General features: G+C 38.4%; 1 protein-coding gene across 1 annotated transcript; it reads left to right on the top strand.

Annotated features, from left to right (window-relative positions):
• Window positions 1-3,584: 3,584 nt before the first annotated feature.
• On the top strand, window positions 3,585-3,911 carry LOC141641134 (uncharacterized). Its single transcript, XM_074449808.1, has one exon. It carries the CDS (start codon window positions 3,585-3,587, stop codon window positions 3,909-3,911), a length of 327 nt encoding a protein of 108 aa, XP_074305909.1.
• The last annotated feature ends 9,494 nt before the right edge of the window (window positions 3,912-13,405 follow it).

Genomic DNA, 13,405 nt, shown 5'->3' with positions numbered 1-13,405 from the left:
AAGGAGAATAATCAAGCTTAATACATGTCTCTATGCATGCATTTAGGAGATGAGTTGAGTCGGAGCTTGAAGACTACTATTTTGAGATGCGCAAAGAAGTAAGATAGCTAGGCGAGCAAAGGAAAAACTTCAAAATACTAGTGCCTAATTTGAAGAGCCATATCTGGCGTTCTACCACTGATTTTCAAGTGATTCCAATTGGCGATGAAATCTTGTCCCCTTAGCTTTCCAACGCCACCGTACACGCTCTGTTTGCCCAAGTAACGAAGAAATGGCAACCGTTTGAAGTTCAGTGCACGAAGCACGAATTGTGCGCTGGAAAGTACTCGATCGAGTACTATCTTGTTCGATCGAGTCCTTTTTCTACTCGATCAAATGTGCCTTTTTGGTAAGTGTTCGATCGAGTACCTAAAGTCCTCGATCGAGAGGTTTTAGCTTGAATTTGTTTGATCGAGTGATATAAAGTTGCTCGATCGAGTAACTATCTTATATACTCTTGATTTTTATCCCGCGTTAAGTTTATTTTATGTTAATAATCACTTCCCTATATAAAGGAAGTCGTCATTAGGTCATAATCATCTCTACACACTCTTAATTACTCTAAATCTCTGGAACTTTGCTCTTAATCACTGCTACTTATTCTTTACACCGGATTTGCTTTATTGTAATCTTTCTGTTCTTTTAATCTTAATCTAATCTAATACTTTATTTCTCTTATTCCTTGTTCTATTATTCTTTTGTTATTGATTTGTTTAGTTAATGCTTAAATCTTATCCTCTCTATTATGTCTTTTCTTGGTATGATTATGTTTCTTGTTATTGATTTCAAAAGCATGAGTAGCTAATCTCCCTATGTTAGGATTAGGGGAGCCATGGTAGTAGAGTGACGATGTTGTAAATAGGCTAGTTGATTTATTTGGGAGAATCTGTCCCCATAGCAATATAATTGTAATCTGTTTAGTTGAGTGCATGCTTCTAAATAACTTTAATCTGGTTAAATTCGCCCCTGGATCGAAAGATTAGGGAGAACAGACCTCCTATGAGCAGTAGACTACCTAATGAGGGCGAAAGTTAAGTTAGTAGTAGTCTCGGGTGGATAGCGGACCGAAGGACTTTCCCCTTGCTCTTCTCACAGTAGATTGTTTAGGCTATTTATGACTAAGTCGATAAACTGCCATGGTGAACCGAAATCCTGACATACCTCTTTTATCTGATCACTTGTCTTTATTTTCCCACTTTATTGCTCTTGCTTTATTTCTTTTGCCTTCAATCTTTAGTAGTTAGAAAACAAAACTTAAAACCCCCCAATTGTGACTTAGATAGACGGACTTTCAGATAGATATCTTACCTCCCTATGGAGATCGACCCTACTTATCACTAGCTTCGGTTAGTTATATTTAGGTATTTATTTTTGGTACCTGACGACGGTATCACATTCATTGTTTGAGTCTCTTTAAGAACTCATTTCAAGTGAATAGGATGAACATTGTATTAGCCGAATTTATTGAGTCTATTTAGGTACTTATCAGTAGCTTCGGTTAGTTTGACTGAAAACATGAATACCTTGTTTATCCGAATTGATTGTGGAGACAATGTTGAACCCCAATTCAAGCGAATAGGATGAACATTGTATGGGCCCCTAGTCAATTCAATAGGCGACGCCTCGGAGTGACTAGATTTTAAGACGATTGATGGTAGGTTTAGCACCATAAGGTCATAAGGATGACTAGTTGTTTACATAGGTAGACTGTGAGACACTTTGTCGGGCAGTGACATTTATAGAGTCCCTTAGATCTATTACAGACGCCTGGTCATGGCAGGGAATTCTATGATATTCCTATGAGTCGATTCTTTAAACTGGAGACTATTATCTGAGCAAGTGGAGTTTTCGAGTGACTTTAGTTTTTGTCCTAGGTCGTGCCGTGAAAGGAGGCCAAAGGACATCTACTGGGCCATGGTGATCTGTATTGTGCAAAAGGATAGATAGGGCAGACATGAATTGTCCACCGACGTTGGGTTTAAACATCTCTAGACCACTCGAGGAGTTGTGACTGGGAAATGCGTGGCCACGCTCGGAAGTAATCTATGGTAGATTGTTCTGGTCTTGCAGTCGCACTCTCGATCAAGAAAACCACTCACGATATGTTCATGTGCAAGTGCGACCTGAAAGACACCTTGCATTGAGTGGGAGATTGTTGTTAAATCGGAAAAGAGAATCGGTAACACACCCAAGTAGAGTACAAGCAGGATAATGTTGGGATAAGGAGTTATCCACAATTTTGTGTTATAATCATCGCACAACTTGTCTCGGACAAGTGGCAGATTTTTGGAGTTTTGTCCTCCACGATAGTGCGTGATAATATTATTAAATCTCATTAAGGAATATGTATGGGATATTCATTGGCAATACTAGTCAGCTGATCAACCTATATCAGTAACGGTTGGCAACTAGGGTTTGACGTTACTGTCGTGAGAAGCCGGTGTTCAGCTGATCCCTTTCGGTCACACCTAAAGGAATGAACCCCAACATGAAATTTAATTAATTGTATGAGATGCAGTTTAATTAGTCCCTTGATAAATTGACAAAGAGTTAGTTGATTAATTAATTTAGAGAGATATTGAGTTGTGAACTCGAGGCGTGGAAATTATTATTTAATTATGCGATAATTAAATAATAAATTATTTGAGACGGGAATTAATGACTAAGTAGTTAATTGTTAAATTAGTACTAATTGACTAATGTGATTAGTATTGGTACGTAAAATATATGTGTAGTTGTACACGTATATTTACGGAGTGTTTTAGACAAAATTAATTAGGAAGCATTTAAACATAAAACGATGTTTAAATAAAATTTACACGTATTTGTGCGACAAATATAAGAACTAATATGGACCCGTAAATGGGTCATGGAAATCGTGTAAATGGGATTGAGTGTTGCTTTGGTCATAATCATTCCACTTACACAATTTCACTTCCCATAATATTTTTGTTCTTTTAAAATCTATGCTCCATTGGGCAAATTAAAATAAGACAAAATCAACACTCCACCTTCCCTCTACATGTGCCGGCCTCCCCTCTACTACACTCCATCTTTTGATTCTTTTTACATACTTGAACATTTTGCATGTGAGAAAAAGTGTTAAGAGTTCTTACATCTCTCTAAAAATAAAATAAAAACACATAAAATTACTAATAGTTAGTTATTAAAATTAATACTAATAGTTAGTATTATTCACATATTATTTCAAGGGTAATCTTACCAAATATCTAGTTAATATTTGTAAGGTTGTTGGGTAAGTTTTTGGGTGCATCATGTAAGGAGGTCTTCTCTTTTGTAGACTTGGATTCTAGGAAGATCTTGCCAATATGAATAGCTCAAGAACAACCAAGATGGTGATCTTGGTTGTGCCTAAATACTACCATTTTCAAATGTAAGGAAAATTATTTTCCTCATCTTTTATCTTAATATGCTTTAATATTGCATGCATGTTACATAGATCACATAAACACAAATTATGAGATAATTTGATTTTTAATTAAAGAGTCTAATTAGGATCTATGATATTTCATTTTCGGCTTACAATGATATATGCTTTTAATGGTTTGGAGGAGAGAGTGGCATTATGGAATACTCTTAAGGAAATTTCCAATGACTATAATGATCCTTGGTTATGGTTATGGGATTTCAATACTATTATGTCACCTGTGGAGAGACTTGGGGGTAATACAACTGATGCAGAAATGGCACGCTTCCAAGATTGTGTTTCTATTTGTGGCATGGAAGATATTCCCTCTACTGGAGCTCTATTTACTTGGTCAAATAAACAGAATCCATCTGCTAGAGTGTACAGTAGGTTGGATAGAGCTATGGGGAATCAAGATTGGTTGGATATGTTTGGTGAAAGTTAGGCACATTTTTATCCTGAAGGCTTATTTGATCATTGTCCTTGCACTGTGTTGGATAGACATGCTGCTTTGGGTGGCAAGAAACATTTCAACTACTTCAATATGTGGGGGTCTGCTAGTCAATTTAAAGATTAGTGAGGACTGTGTGGAATCTCAAGTTTCAAGGGACCGGAATGTTCTCTTTAATTAAGAAATTAAAAGCATTAAAGCCACCTTTGAAGATTCTGAATAGGAATTATTTTTCTGATATTGAAAACAACCCTAATATTGCAAATTTGGCACTTGAGAACATTCAGAAGCTACTGGTTGATAATCCTGGTGATCCTGATTTATTGCAGCAGGAAATGGATATGGCTTGGGACCTTAGGGAACTTATCTCCTCCAGAGATAGTTTCTTGATTCAAAAAGCCAAAACCCAGTGGTCCTTAGAAGGTGACCTCAATACTAATTACTTCCATCATACTATTAAAAAAATAATTTTCACAACAAAGTGTTCCAAATTGAAGATAAAGAACGAGTCTTATGTACTGAGGGCGACTCTATCCAAGGAGAATTCTTAGCTTATTATCAGGATTTCTTGGGTTCTCATATAGTAACTGATAGGGTGAATCAGACTGTAGTGAGGCAGGGGAATTGTTGTACTGCTGATCACTGGTCAAGCCTGAGTAAGCCTGTTACAACTGAGGAAGTTAAGCAATGTCTTTTTAGCATCCCTAAGGGAAAATCTCCTGGCCCTGATGGATTTGGCAGTCAATTTTTTAGGGATGCCTGGGATATTATAGGAGTTGAGGTTTGTGCAGCAGTGGTCAATTTCTTTAATACTGACTAACTTTTATCATAGATTTATTCTACCATCATTACACTCAACCCTAAGATGGAGAGACCAACTAGTGTTAAGCATTTCAGGCCTATTTCCTGTTGTAATGTGATTTATAAAACAATCTCTAAGATTTTATGTGCTAGAGTTGCTTTGATTCTTCCTGATATTTTAGGCCAGACCATTCAGAAGTCAACCTGGCACATGAATATCAAGGTAACGCTAAATTTTTCTCACTTATTTCTGAGCATAACTTCAGTGTTGAAATTGCAGGATTTATCCAAAGGCTTGACAACATCGGATCAGTAGTCAGATGGCCCAGGAAGGTGGAAAATACCAACCCTAGGAGAGACAACTCCAAATGGTGTGAATTCCACATGGACATTGGACATACAACGGATGATTGCTTCACCCTGGGAAAAGAAGTGGCCTACCTGTTGAAATCCGGATATCTAAAGAACCTGATCAGGACGAAAGGCAGAAACGCAGACCAGGGCAAAGAGAACCAGGAGCATAAACAGGACCGCAACCTTCCTCCACCACCCCCAATATATGAAGTAAAATTCATATAAAGTGGATCAGAAATTTGTAGCCTGACCAGTTCAGAAGCAAAAAAGATAGCCAGGACGCCAAGGGCTACATCACCACGCAAACCGAATCATGTCTCGACAATCACTTTCAGTGATTGTGACCTGGTAGGAATTCCCGATGTTCATCATAATGGCCTGGTAATTTCTATGCAAATTGGAACCGTTGTAGTGAGGAGGATCCTAGTGGATGACGGCACCTTAGTAAACCTAATCATTCTTGATGTACTCAAAACCATGAATATTGGTGAAGATCAAATCACCAAGAAATCCAGCGTCTTAGTAGGGTTCAATGGAGAAACAAGAAGTACATAGGGAGAAATTCATCTTCCAACATATGTAGAAGGAGTCTCATCTTATGAGAAATTTGGAGTCCTAGATTGCTTGTCAACCTACAATGCGATTCTGGGCGGACCTTGGATCCATAATGTGAAGGCTATACCATCAACCTATCAATAGTGCATCAAGGTTCCAGCAGACTGGGGCATAGCTACAATCAAAGGAGAACACAAAGCAGCCCAAGAATGCTATACAGCAGCCTTGAAGCCTTCCAAGGCAGGTAAGTCTCTTGCATAGCAATTACCACACCCTGTTAGGAGCACTTATGTAGCACCATCCAGGATGGAAACAGATTTGGTAATCCTAGACCCTGAGTATCCTGACAGGTATGTTCTAGTAGGATCTGACGCCCCATATTGTGTCAGGCCAGAACTGGTAAAATTTCTTAACAATAAGTCGTCTTGGTTTGCTTGGTCTCATTTTGATATGACTGGAATTAGTGCTGATGTAATTACGCATAAACTTAACATTGATCAATCTTTTAAGCCTGTGCAACAGAAAAGACGAAAATTTGCACCCGAAAGAAATGCGATAATTAACGAGGAATTGGAAAAACATCTTGATACAGGAATGATCAGGGAAGTAATGTACCCTGAATGGTTAGCTAACGTGGTTGTTGTGCAGAAAAAGAATGGTAAATAGAGAGTTTGTGTAGATTACACTGACCTGAATAAAGCTTGCCCTAAGGATCCATTTCCCCTACCACATATTGATGCCATGGTAGATACCGTAGCAGGGCATAAGATGCTGACATTCATGGATGCCTCCAGTGGATTCAATCAAATAAAAATGCACCCTGCTGACCAGGAAAGTACTGCATTCATTACAGAACGAGGCATATACTGTTACATAGCCATGACTTTCGGCCTGAAGAATGCAGGGGCAACGTACCAGTGCTTGGTCAACATGATGTTCAAGGATCAAATAGGTGATATCATGGAAGTCTATATAGACGACATGGTAGTAAAATCTAAAAATGTTGAAGATCATGTGAAGCATTTGGAAATAGCATTCCATATATTGGAAAAATACAACATGAAACTCAAACCTACAAAGTTTCACTTTTGAGTCGTTGCAGGTAAGTTCCTTGGATATATGGTGACAAAAAGAAGCATAGAGGCCAGCCCTGAACAGATAAAAGCCATCCTAGAACTTCAATCACCCAAGTCTGTCAAAGACATTCAGAAACTGACAGGTCGGGTAGCTACCTGAATCAGTTCATATCAAGATCCTCTGAAAGGTGTAAAACATTTTACAACCTGCTCAGAAAAAATAAACAGTTCCATTGGACACCTGAGCATGAAGTAGCCTTTCAGGACTTGAAATCGTACTTGTCATCCCCACCTTTACTGGCTAAACCAGAGAAAGGAGAACCTCTGTCAGTATATCTATCTATCGCTGACACAGCACTAAGTGCTGCCCTGGTAAAAGAACAAGAAGGTCAGCAACATCCTGTCTATTATGTAACTAAAAGCCTGCTAGATGCTGAAATGAGGTATGGATTACTTGAAAAATATGTTTTAGCCTTAATTATGTCATGTGCTAAATTACGTCGTTATTGGACAAATGGTCAGTTCAGCTCAGTACATATGATATTACCTTTGAACCCAGGACAACGATGAAATCGCAGGCCTTAGCAGACTTTGTGGCTGATTTTAGCCCTAACCTAGAACCTGGCCTAAAAAAAGAAGTTAACCAATTAGAAAATAAAACTCCATACCAAGAATGGACTATGTTCATAGATGAGGCATCCAATGCCAGGGGGACAAGGTTGGGATTATTACTTAAATCGCCACAAGGAGACGTGATAGCTCAGGCGGTAAGCTGTGAGTTTAAAGGTACCAATAATAAAGCAGAATATGAAGCCTTGATAGTAGGTTTATAGGTATGTCTAGACCTCGGTGTTCAAAACCTAAAGGTAAAAACTGATTAACTTTTAATTACTAATCAAATAAAGGGAATTTATACGGCTAAGGATGCAAAAAAGATCTCGTATTTACAACATGCAAAAAGCCTTACCGCTAAATTCGCTTTATTTGATATAGACCAAATACCAAGAGACCTGAACACCCATGCAGATGCTTTGGCCAGCCTAGGTTCAAATTTTACTCCTACAATTTTGGATAAAATACCAATTGTTTATTTATTAGAGCCGCCTATCAGTAAAACTGAACAAGTCAACCCTGTTAATCAAGATAATAATTTTTGGACCAAACCATATTATGATTGGCATCTCCAAGGAATATTACCTCATGGCAGACATGAAGCAAGGGCTTTTAAAATCAGAGCTTCAACCTATTCTATTATCAATAACCTTTTATTTAAGAGATCACAGGCTGGACCATATTTGAGATGTTTAGAACCTGATGAAGCTAAACAAGTACTCCAAGAAATACATGATGGACATTGTGGCGACCATAAAGGAGGAAAGAACCTGGCAAGTAAATTACGCAGGACAGGCTACTATTGGCCAACACTGAGGGCTGATTGCTTGGAATACTGTTCAAAATGCGAAGCCTGTCAAGTTCATTCACCAATTATACATCAGCCATCTAAACTTCTTCACTCAATTTCTGCACTCCGGCCATTTATGAAATGGGGCATGGATATTGTGGGGAAACTGCCTGTAGCTCTAGGACAGAAAGTATTCATGTTGGTTATGACTGATTACTTCTCCAAATGTATCGAAGATGACTCTTTCAGGCAGGTAACCGAAAAAGAGGTAATATTCTTCATTAGGACGAATATTGTTTGCAGATACGGAGTCTCATCAGAGATAGTATATGAAAACGGAACCCAAATTGTGGGGAAAAAGACCAAAGCATTTTGCCAAGAATGGAGCATTAAACTGGTCACATCGACCCCTAGATATCCAAAAGCTAATGGTCAGGCTGAATCTAGCAACAAGGTGGTCATAAGCTACTTAAAAAAGAAACTGAAGAGAAGACGAGCAGATGGGCTGAAGAACTTCCATAAGTCCTATGGGCAGACAGGACAACTCCAAAGACGTCAACATGCCAAACACCCTATTCTTTGGTGTATGGCTGTGAAGCTGCCATCCTTGCAGAAGTCCGGGTGCCTACATCAAGATATAGCATGAACAATGTTGAATAAAACAGCAGACAAATGCAAGACAACCTGGTCCTAGCAGAAGAACTAAGAGACGCTGCCAGAATCAGGATGGCATCATATCAACCAGCAGTAGCCAGAACTTATAACAAAAATGTCAGGATTAGAATCTTCAGGGAAGGAGACCTTGTCCTACGAAAAGTCTTTCCAAATAAGAAGGAAAAATGAGCAGGCAAACTAGCCCCTACGTGGGAAGGCTCTTACTTAATTGACTCAACCGTCGGACAAGGAGCATACAGGCTCCAAACATTAGAAGGAGAAATGATCCCAAGATCTTGGAATGTAACACATTTGAAACTATTCCATGTATAAATTCTATATCCAGCCTAAACCAGGTAAAAACTATATCTTTGCTATCAGTGATTCAACCTGACGTGCTATCTGGAAAATTACGTGTTTCACATATCCTATGTGCAATCCATGTCTATATATGCAACTAACCCAATTTCTCGTATTTTTGAATCCTGAACAATTATACATGATAAATGTTTATATGCATAAATATTCAAGATTGAGGGCTACTCTACTGTACATTAGACCTCTCATTTATGTACTTTTTAAACTTTTGCACTTCACTGTGCCTAACGTGTTGGTAACCATCACCGGATACGGTAAATAGCAAGACACATCTACAACCGGCTGGACGCAGCAAGATGGTGTAAGGGTGTTTTATCCCGACCATCAGGCAGTGGACATAAGCCCTCCTGAGAGGCCGGTTTTCCCACCCCTTCAACCACTATGGCAAAAACTATATGTGGTTGAACGACTAACAACGACTTTAATCACAAGACAGGTTAACAGGGTCTAAAATTTAACAGGCTGACAGGACTGGAGGAACAAGGCTCAAAGAAAATCAAAAGCAATAAAACATCAGGAAATAAGCAAAATAAGCCAATAAAGGCCATTACCATCATAAAGCCCTTACCCCCTGGGGCAAAGGCACCAAAATATTTGTCAAGGCCAGGGATAACCTCCCTGACACACCCAAAAACAAGAAAATAAAATTGTTTGTCCAGGGACACCCCCCCTGGATGGGCCAAATACCATCAAATAAATTTAAAATTACTACTCCCCCTTAGAGACAGTACCAACACTTCCACTCTTAGCCTGATCAGCCTCAGTATCAACATCCTGCTCCCCTGGATAATCGACCTCCTGTTCATTGCCCATATTATGCAGGTCAGGATATTTAGAAACACCGAAGGCCATCTCAGCTTCAGGGTTCCACTTTGCCCTGGCCTCCACAGGTTCTTACATAGCAGCCACTTTCCCCTTGATATAGAAATACAGGGAAGCATCATTAAGCTTGAACTCCAAATCGTCCCTCTCCAGGGTTCCACTTTGCCCTGGCCTCCACAGGTTCTTACATAGCAGCCACTTTCCCCTTGATATAGAAATATAGTTGTTTGGTTGAGCTTGCCTCAGCCTTGGCAGCATCGCTCTCAGCCTGTACCTTCGCCAAATTAGCAGTCCCTGCAGCCATATCAGCCCGAGCAAAATCTAGTTCAGACTTCAACTTATCATAATCAGATCTCATATGATCAATCCGGGCCACCAAAGAAGTAGCCTGATAAGTATTATGGAGACAAGCTGCAGCACCCTGAACAGAAACAGAAATAGTATAAATATTATGTTATAAAAATAAAAAACCTCTAAATAAAAAAATGTATACATATAAAAAAATACAGAATAATAATAATAATAATAATAATAATAATAATAATAATAATAATAATAATAATAATAATAATAATAATAATAATAATAATAATAATAATAATAATAATAATAATAATAATAATAATAATATTAATAATAATAATAATAATAATAATAACAATAATAATAATAATAATAATAATAATAATAATAATAATAATAATAATAATAATAATAATAATAATAATAATAATAATAATAATAATAATAATAATAATAATAATAATAATAATAATAATAATAATAATAATAATAATAATAATAATAATAATAATAATAATAATAATAATAATAATAATAATAATAATAATAATAATAATAATAATAATAATAATAATAATAATAATAATAATAAACTATACCTCTCTCGCAGCAGCCAAGGCACTTGCCAAAAGAGTGACAGAATGATCTACTAAAGCAACTGCCTGGGTAGCAGTCTCAATAGGATCAAGGGTGAGCATAACATCAGATTTGGAAGTAGGATAATCCCTAATTTTCACCCTGGCAGCCTCCACATTATCTACCCTGGCTCGCACTTCCCTGACTGGGGCAGACGGATCAATTTCTTCTACTTTCCTCTTCTGGGCAACTGAACTTGTTTCAGCAGGGGCAACAGGAGTAGTAGAGACCTTGGGAGTAGCAGGTAAATCAGTTAAACCAATGACATGCCCAATATCAGTACCTCTCTGGGAACTCTCCTCCTTGACCTTGGCCAGCCTAGTAGAAAGGTCAGCCATACCAAATCTGGCAAGGCGAGTGGATGACCTAGTGGCTATAACACGAGATATTATATTAGCAGTAAAGACAGGCTGTCATGAAAAAGCCAAAATAGAAAGAAAACTAAAACCAAAAAGAGAACAAAATAGACTTACTGCCTTAGGTAGAAGCACTAGCAACTTTTGAAGGCTTGGGCACTCTAGCAGTACCTTCAGTCTTCAGGCAATGAGGGGGCTACCGGCCCCACAACAAAGAGGCCAAGTCCTCTCCATTTGAGGAATGGCAAAAAAAGGCAGAGATATTTGCAGTAGGGTGCTCATATTCAGAAACCCAATCATCAACTGCAAGCAAGGGAGGTATGACTCGTTTTAATTTATTTATTTTCTTTAAAACTAACAAATAAACATGCAGGATAAAAGGAAAAGTCAGAGCACTCACCAGCAACACAAGCATCATAGTTCAAATACGCCAGATCAGGGCCCACAGAATTGGTCCTGATAAACATGTACCCAGCAGCCCAATTCTTGTCATGACCGCTGTCCAAATTGTTGAGAAGAGGAGTAGTAGAAGGCCTGGCCTTGAAACTAATGCGGCCAGGACTGTTGGTCTTGACAGCATAACAAGCCTTCAAGTCCTCCAAGGAGAAGAAAATATTGTGTCTCTTGCATAGATACTCAACGGAACAGACTACCTTCTACAACATGGGCATCAGTTGGTAGGAAGGCACACCGATTTCTTTAATAACATACACCATAAGTGGAGAGAAAGGAAGCTTGCAACCAGCCCTGAAGGCCTAGTCATGGATGCAGACCCAACCAGGACATGTCCAGTCAGCCCTAATAGGAGAGTTTTGAGGGATCTAGACTTCGGAATCAGCAGGAATGATTCCCTTATCCTTCAGCACCATTTCGAATTCAGGTTTCAGACGGCTTGGAAGAGACTGATCATCTTTTATAGCTTTTGTGGGTTTAAATTCGAATTCACTGTGGAAAATTGAAATCATCTCAAGAGGAGGATCAATTGGTTTTTCAACCACAAGAGGTTGAGCAGCAGAAGATGCAGGGAGATTTTCAGAGGTGGTTTCTTCAAGGTTTGGAACGAATGGAGTTCCAGGAGACATCACTCCCCTGGAAGATTTCTTTTTTGTGGCCATTATCGAAAGTTTGTTGAAGATTTATTAAAGATTAAATTCTGGAAATTAAGGGAACTTGAAGATGAAGATTTTTAGAGGAAATGATCGCATTTTTGGTGAAGTTCAATTCAATGGAGTAAAGAGTATTTATACTCGGTGAATTTAGGGTTTCAACCGCAACTTGCAAAGGTAATTATTGAAGAAGTTGCAGTAATTGCAACACGCGTCATCAAACCGCCAAATAGCCGTTACAGGATCCAATCAGCCATAATCCAACTGTTGTAGAGTAATTTTCCAAAGTTAGAAGTTATCTCCTTATTTCTGGCCTGACCAAACGAAAATAAGAAGATAAGGGGCAATTTTTAGGCCTGCAAATTCGTAGATATCCCATAATGATATCCTACCCCGACCTGACCATCAGGGATTCAGAACGTCAAGCTACCAGGATACAAGAAGACAGGCGCCAAGTCATGGAGAGGACAACGGTCAAAATATCAGGACGATATTTGACCAGATGACTATATTATAAACAATAAAGGGCAGCAATTAAGGGAGCAATAATGAGCATTAAGGCAGATAATCAAGGCAGAATATTCAGCATTAATTACATGATTATGCAGCCGTTTAACATGGCTATATAAGAAGCACTTAGAGATCATTTACAACAAGACACACAATGCCATACAACACATACTCTAATATGCAATTCTCTCATACAATACTCAAGCTAAATTGTAGTCATTTGTGCGAATTACTCAATATTATAGTGAAATCCTCTCCTGGCTTGGTGCCCGTGGTTTTTTTCCATTTCAGGGTTTTCCACGTACAAATTCTTTTTCTTACTATTGTTTATTTACCTTACTTTATTCTTCTGGTTTCATACCCTATCATACATACTCACGGATAAGTTCGAGCTAGTTAACCCTGCCTAGACCTACCATGACCTGATATCGCCTTGCGCAAAATCCATACCAAACAGAGTTGTTGGTTGTAGTGAGGGAATTTGTTGTGTTTGTGTTTGAAGATGAATATAAATGACGAACGAGGAAGGGAAGTC

This window comes from Silene latifolia, chromosome 2, assembly GCF_048544455.1.
Source record: "Silene latifolia isolate original U9 population chromosome 2, ASM4854445v1, whole genome shotgun sequence".
NCBI lineage: Eukaryota > Viridiplantae > Streptophyta > Magnoliopsida > Caryophyllales > Caryophyllaceae > Silene > Silene latifolia.
This window is presented reverse-complemented; position numbering and strand designations above follow the sequence as displayed.

What these genes read in the sequence shown, in the direction of transcription:
- LOC141641134 (XM_074449808.1), top strand. Translation starts at nt 3,585, where the DNA reads ATGATATATGCTTTTAATGGTTTGGAGGAGAGAGTGGCATTATGGAAT.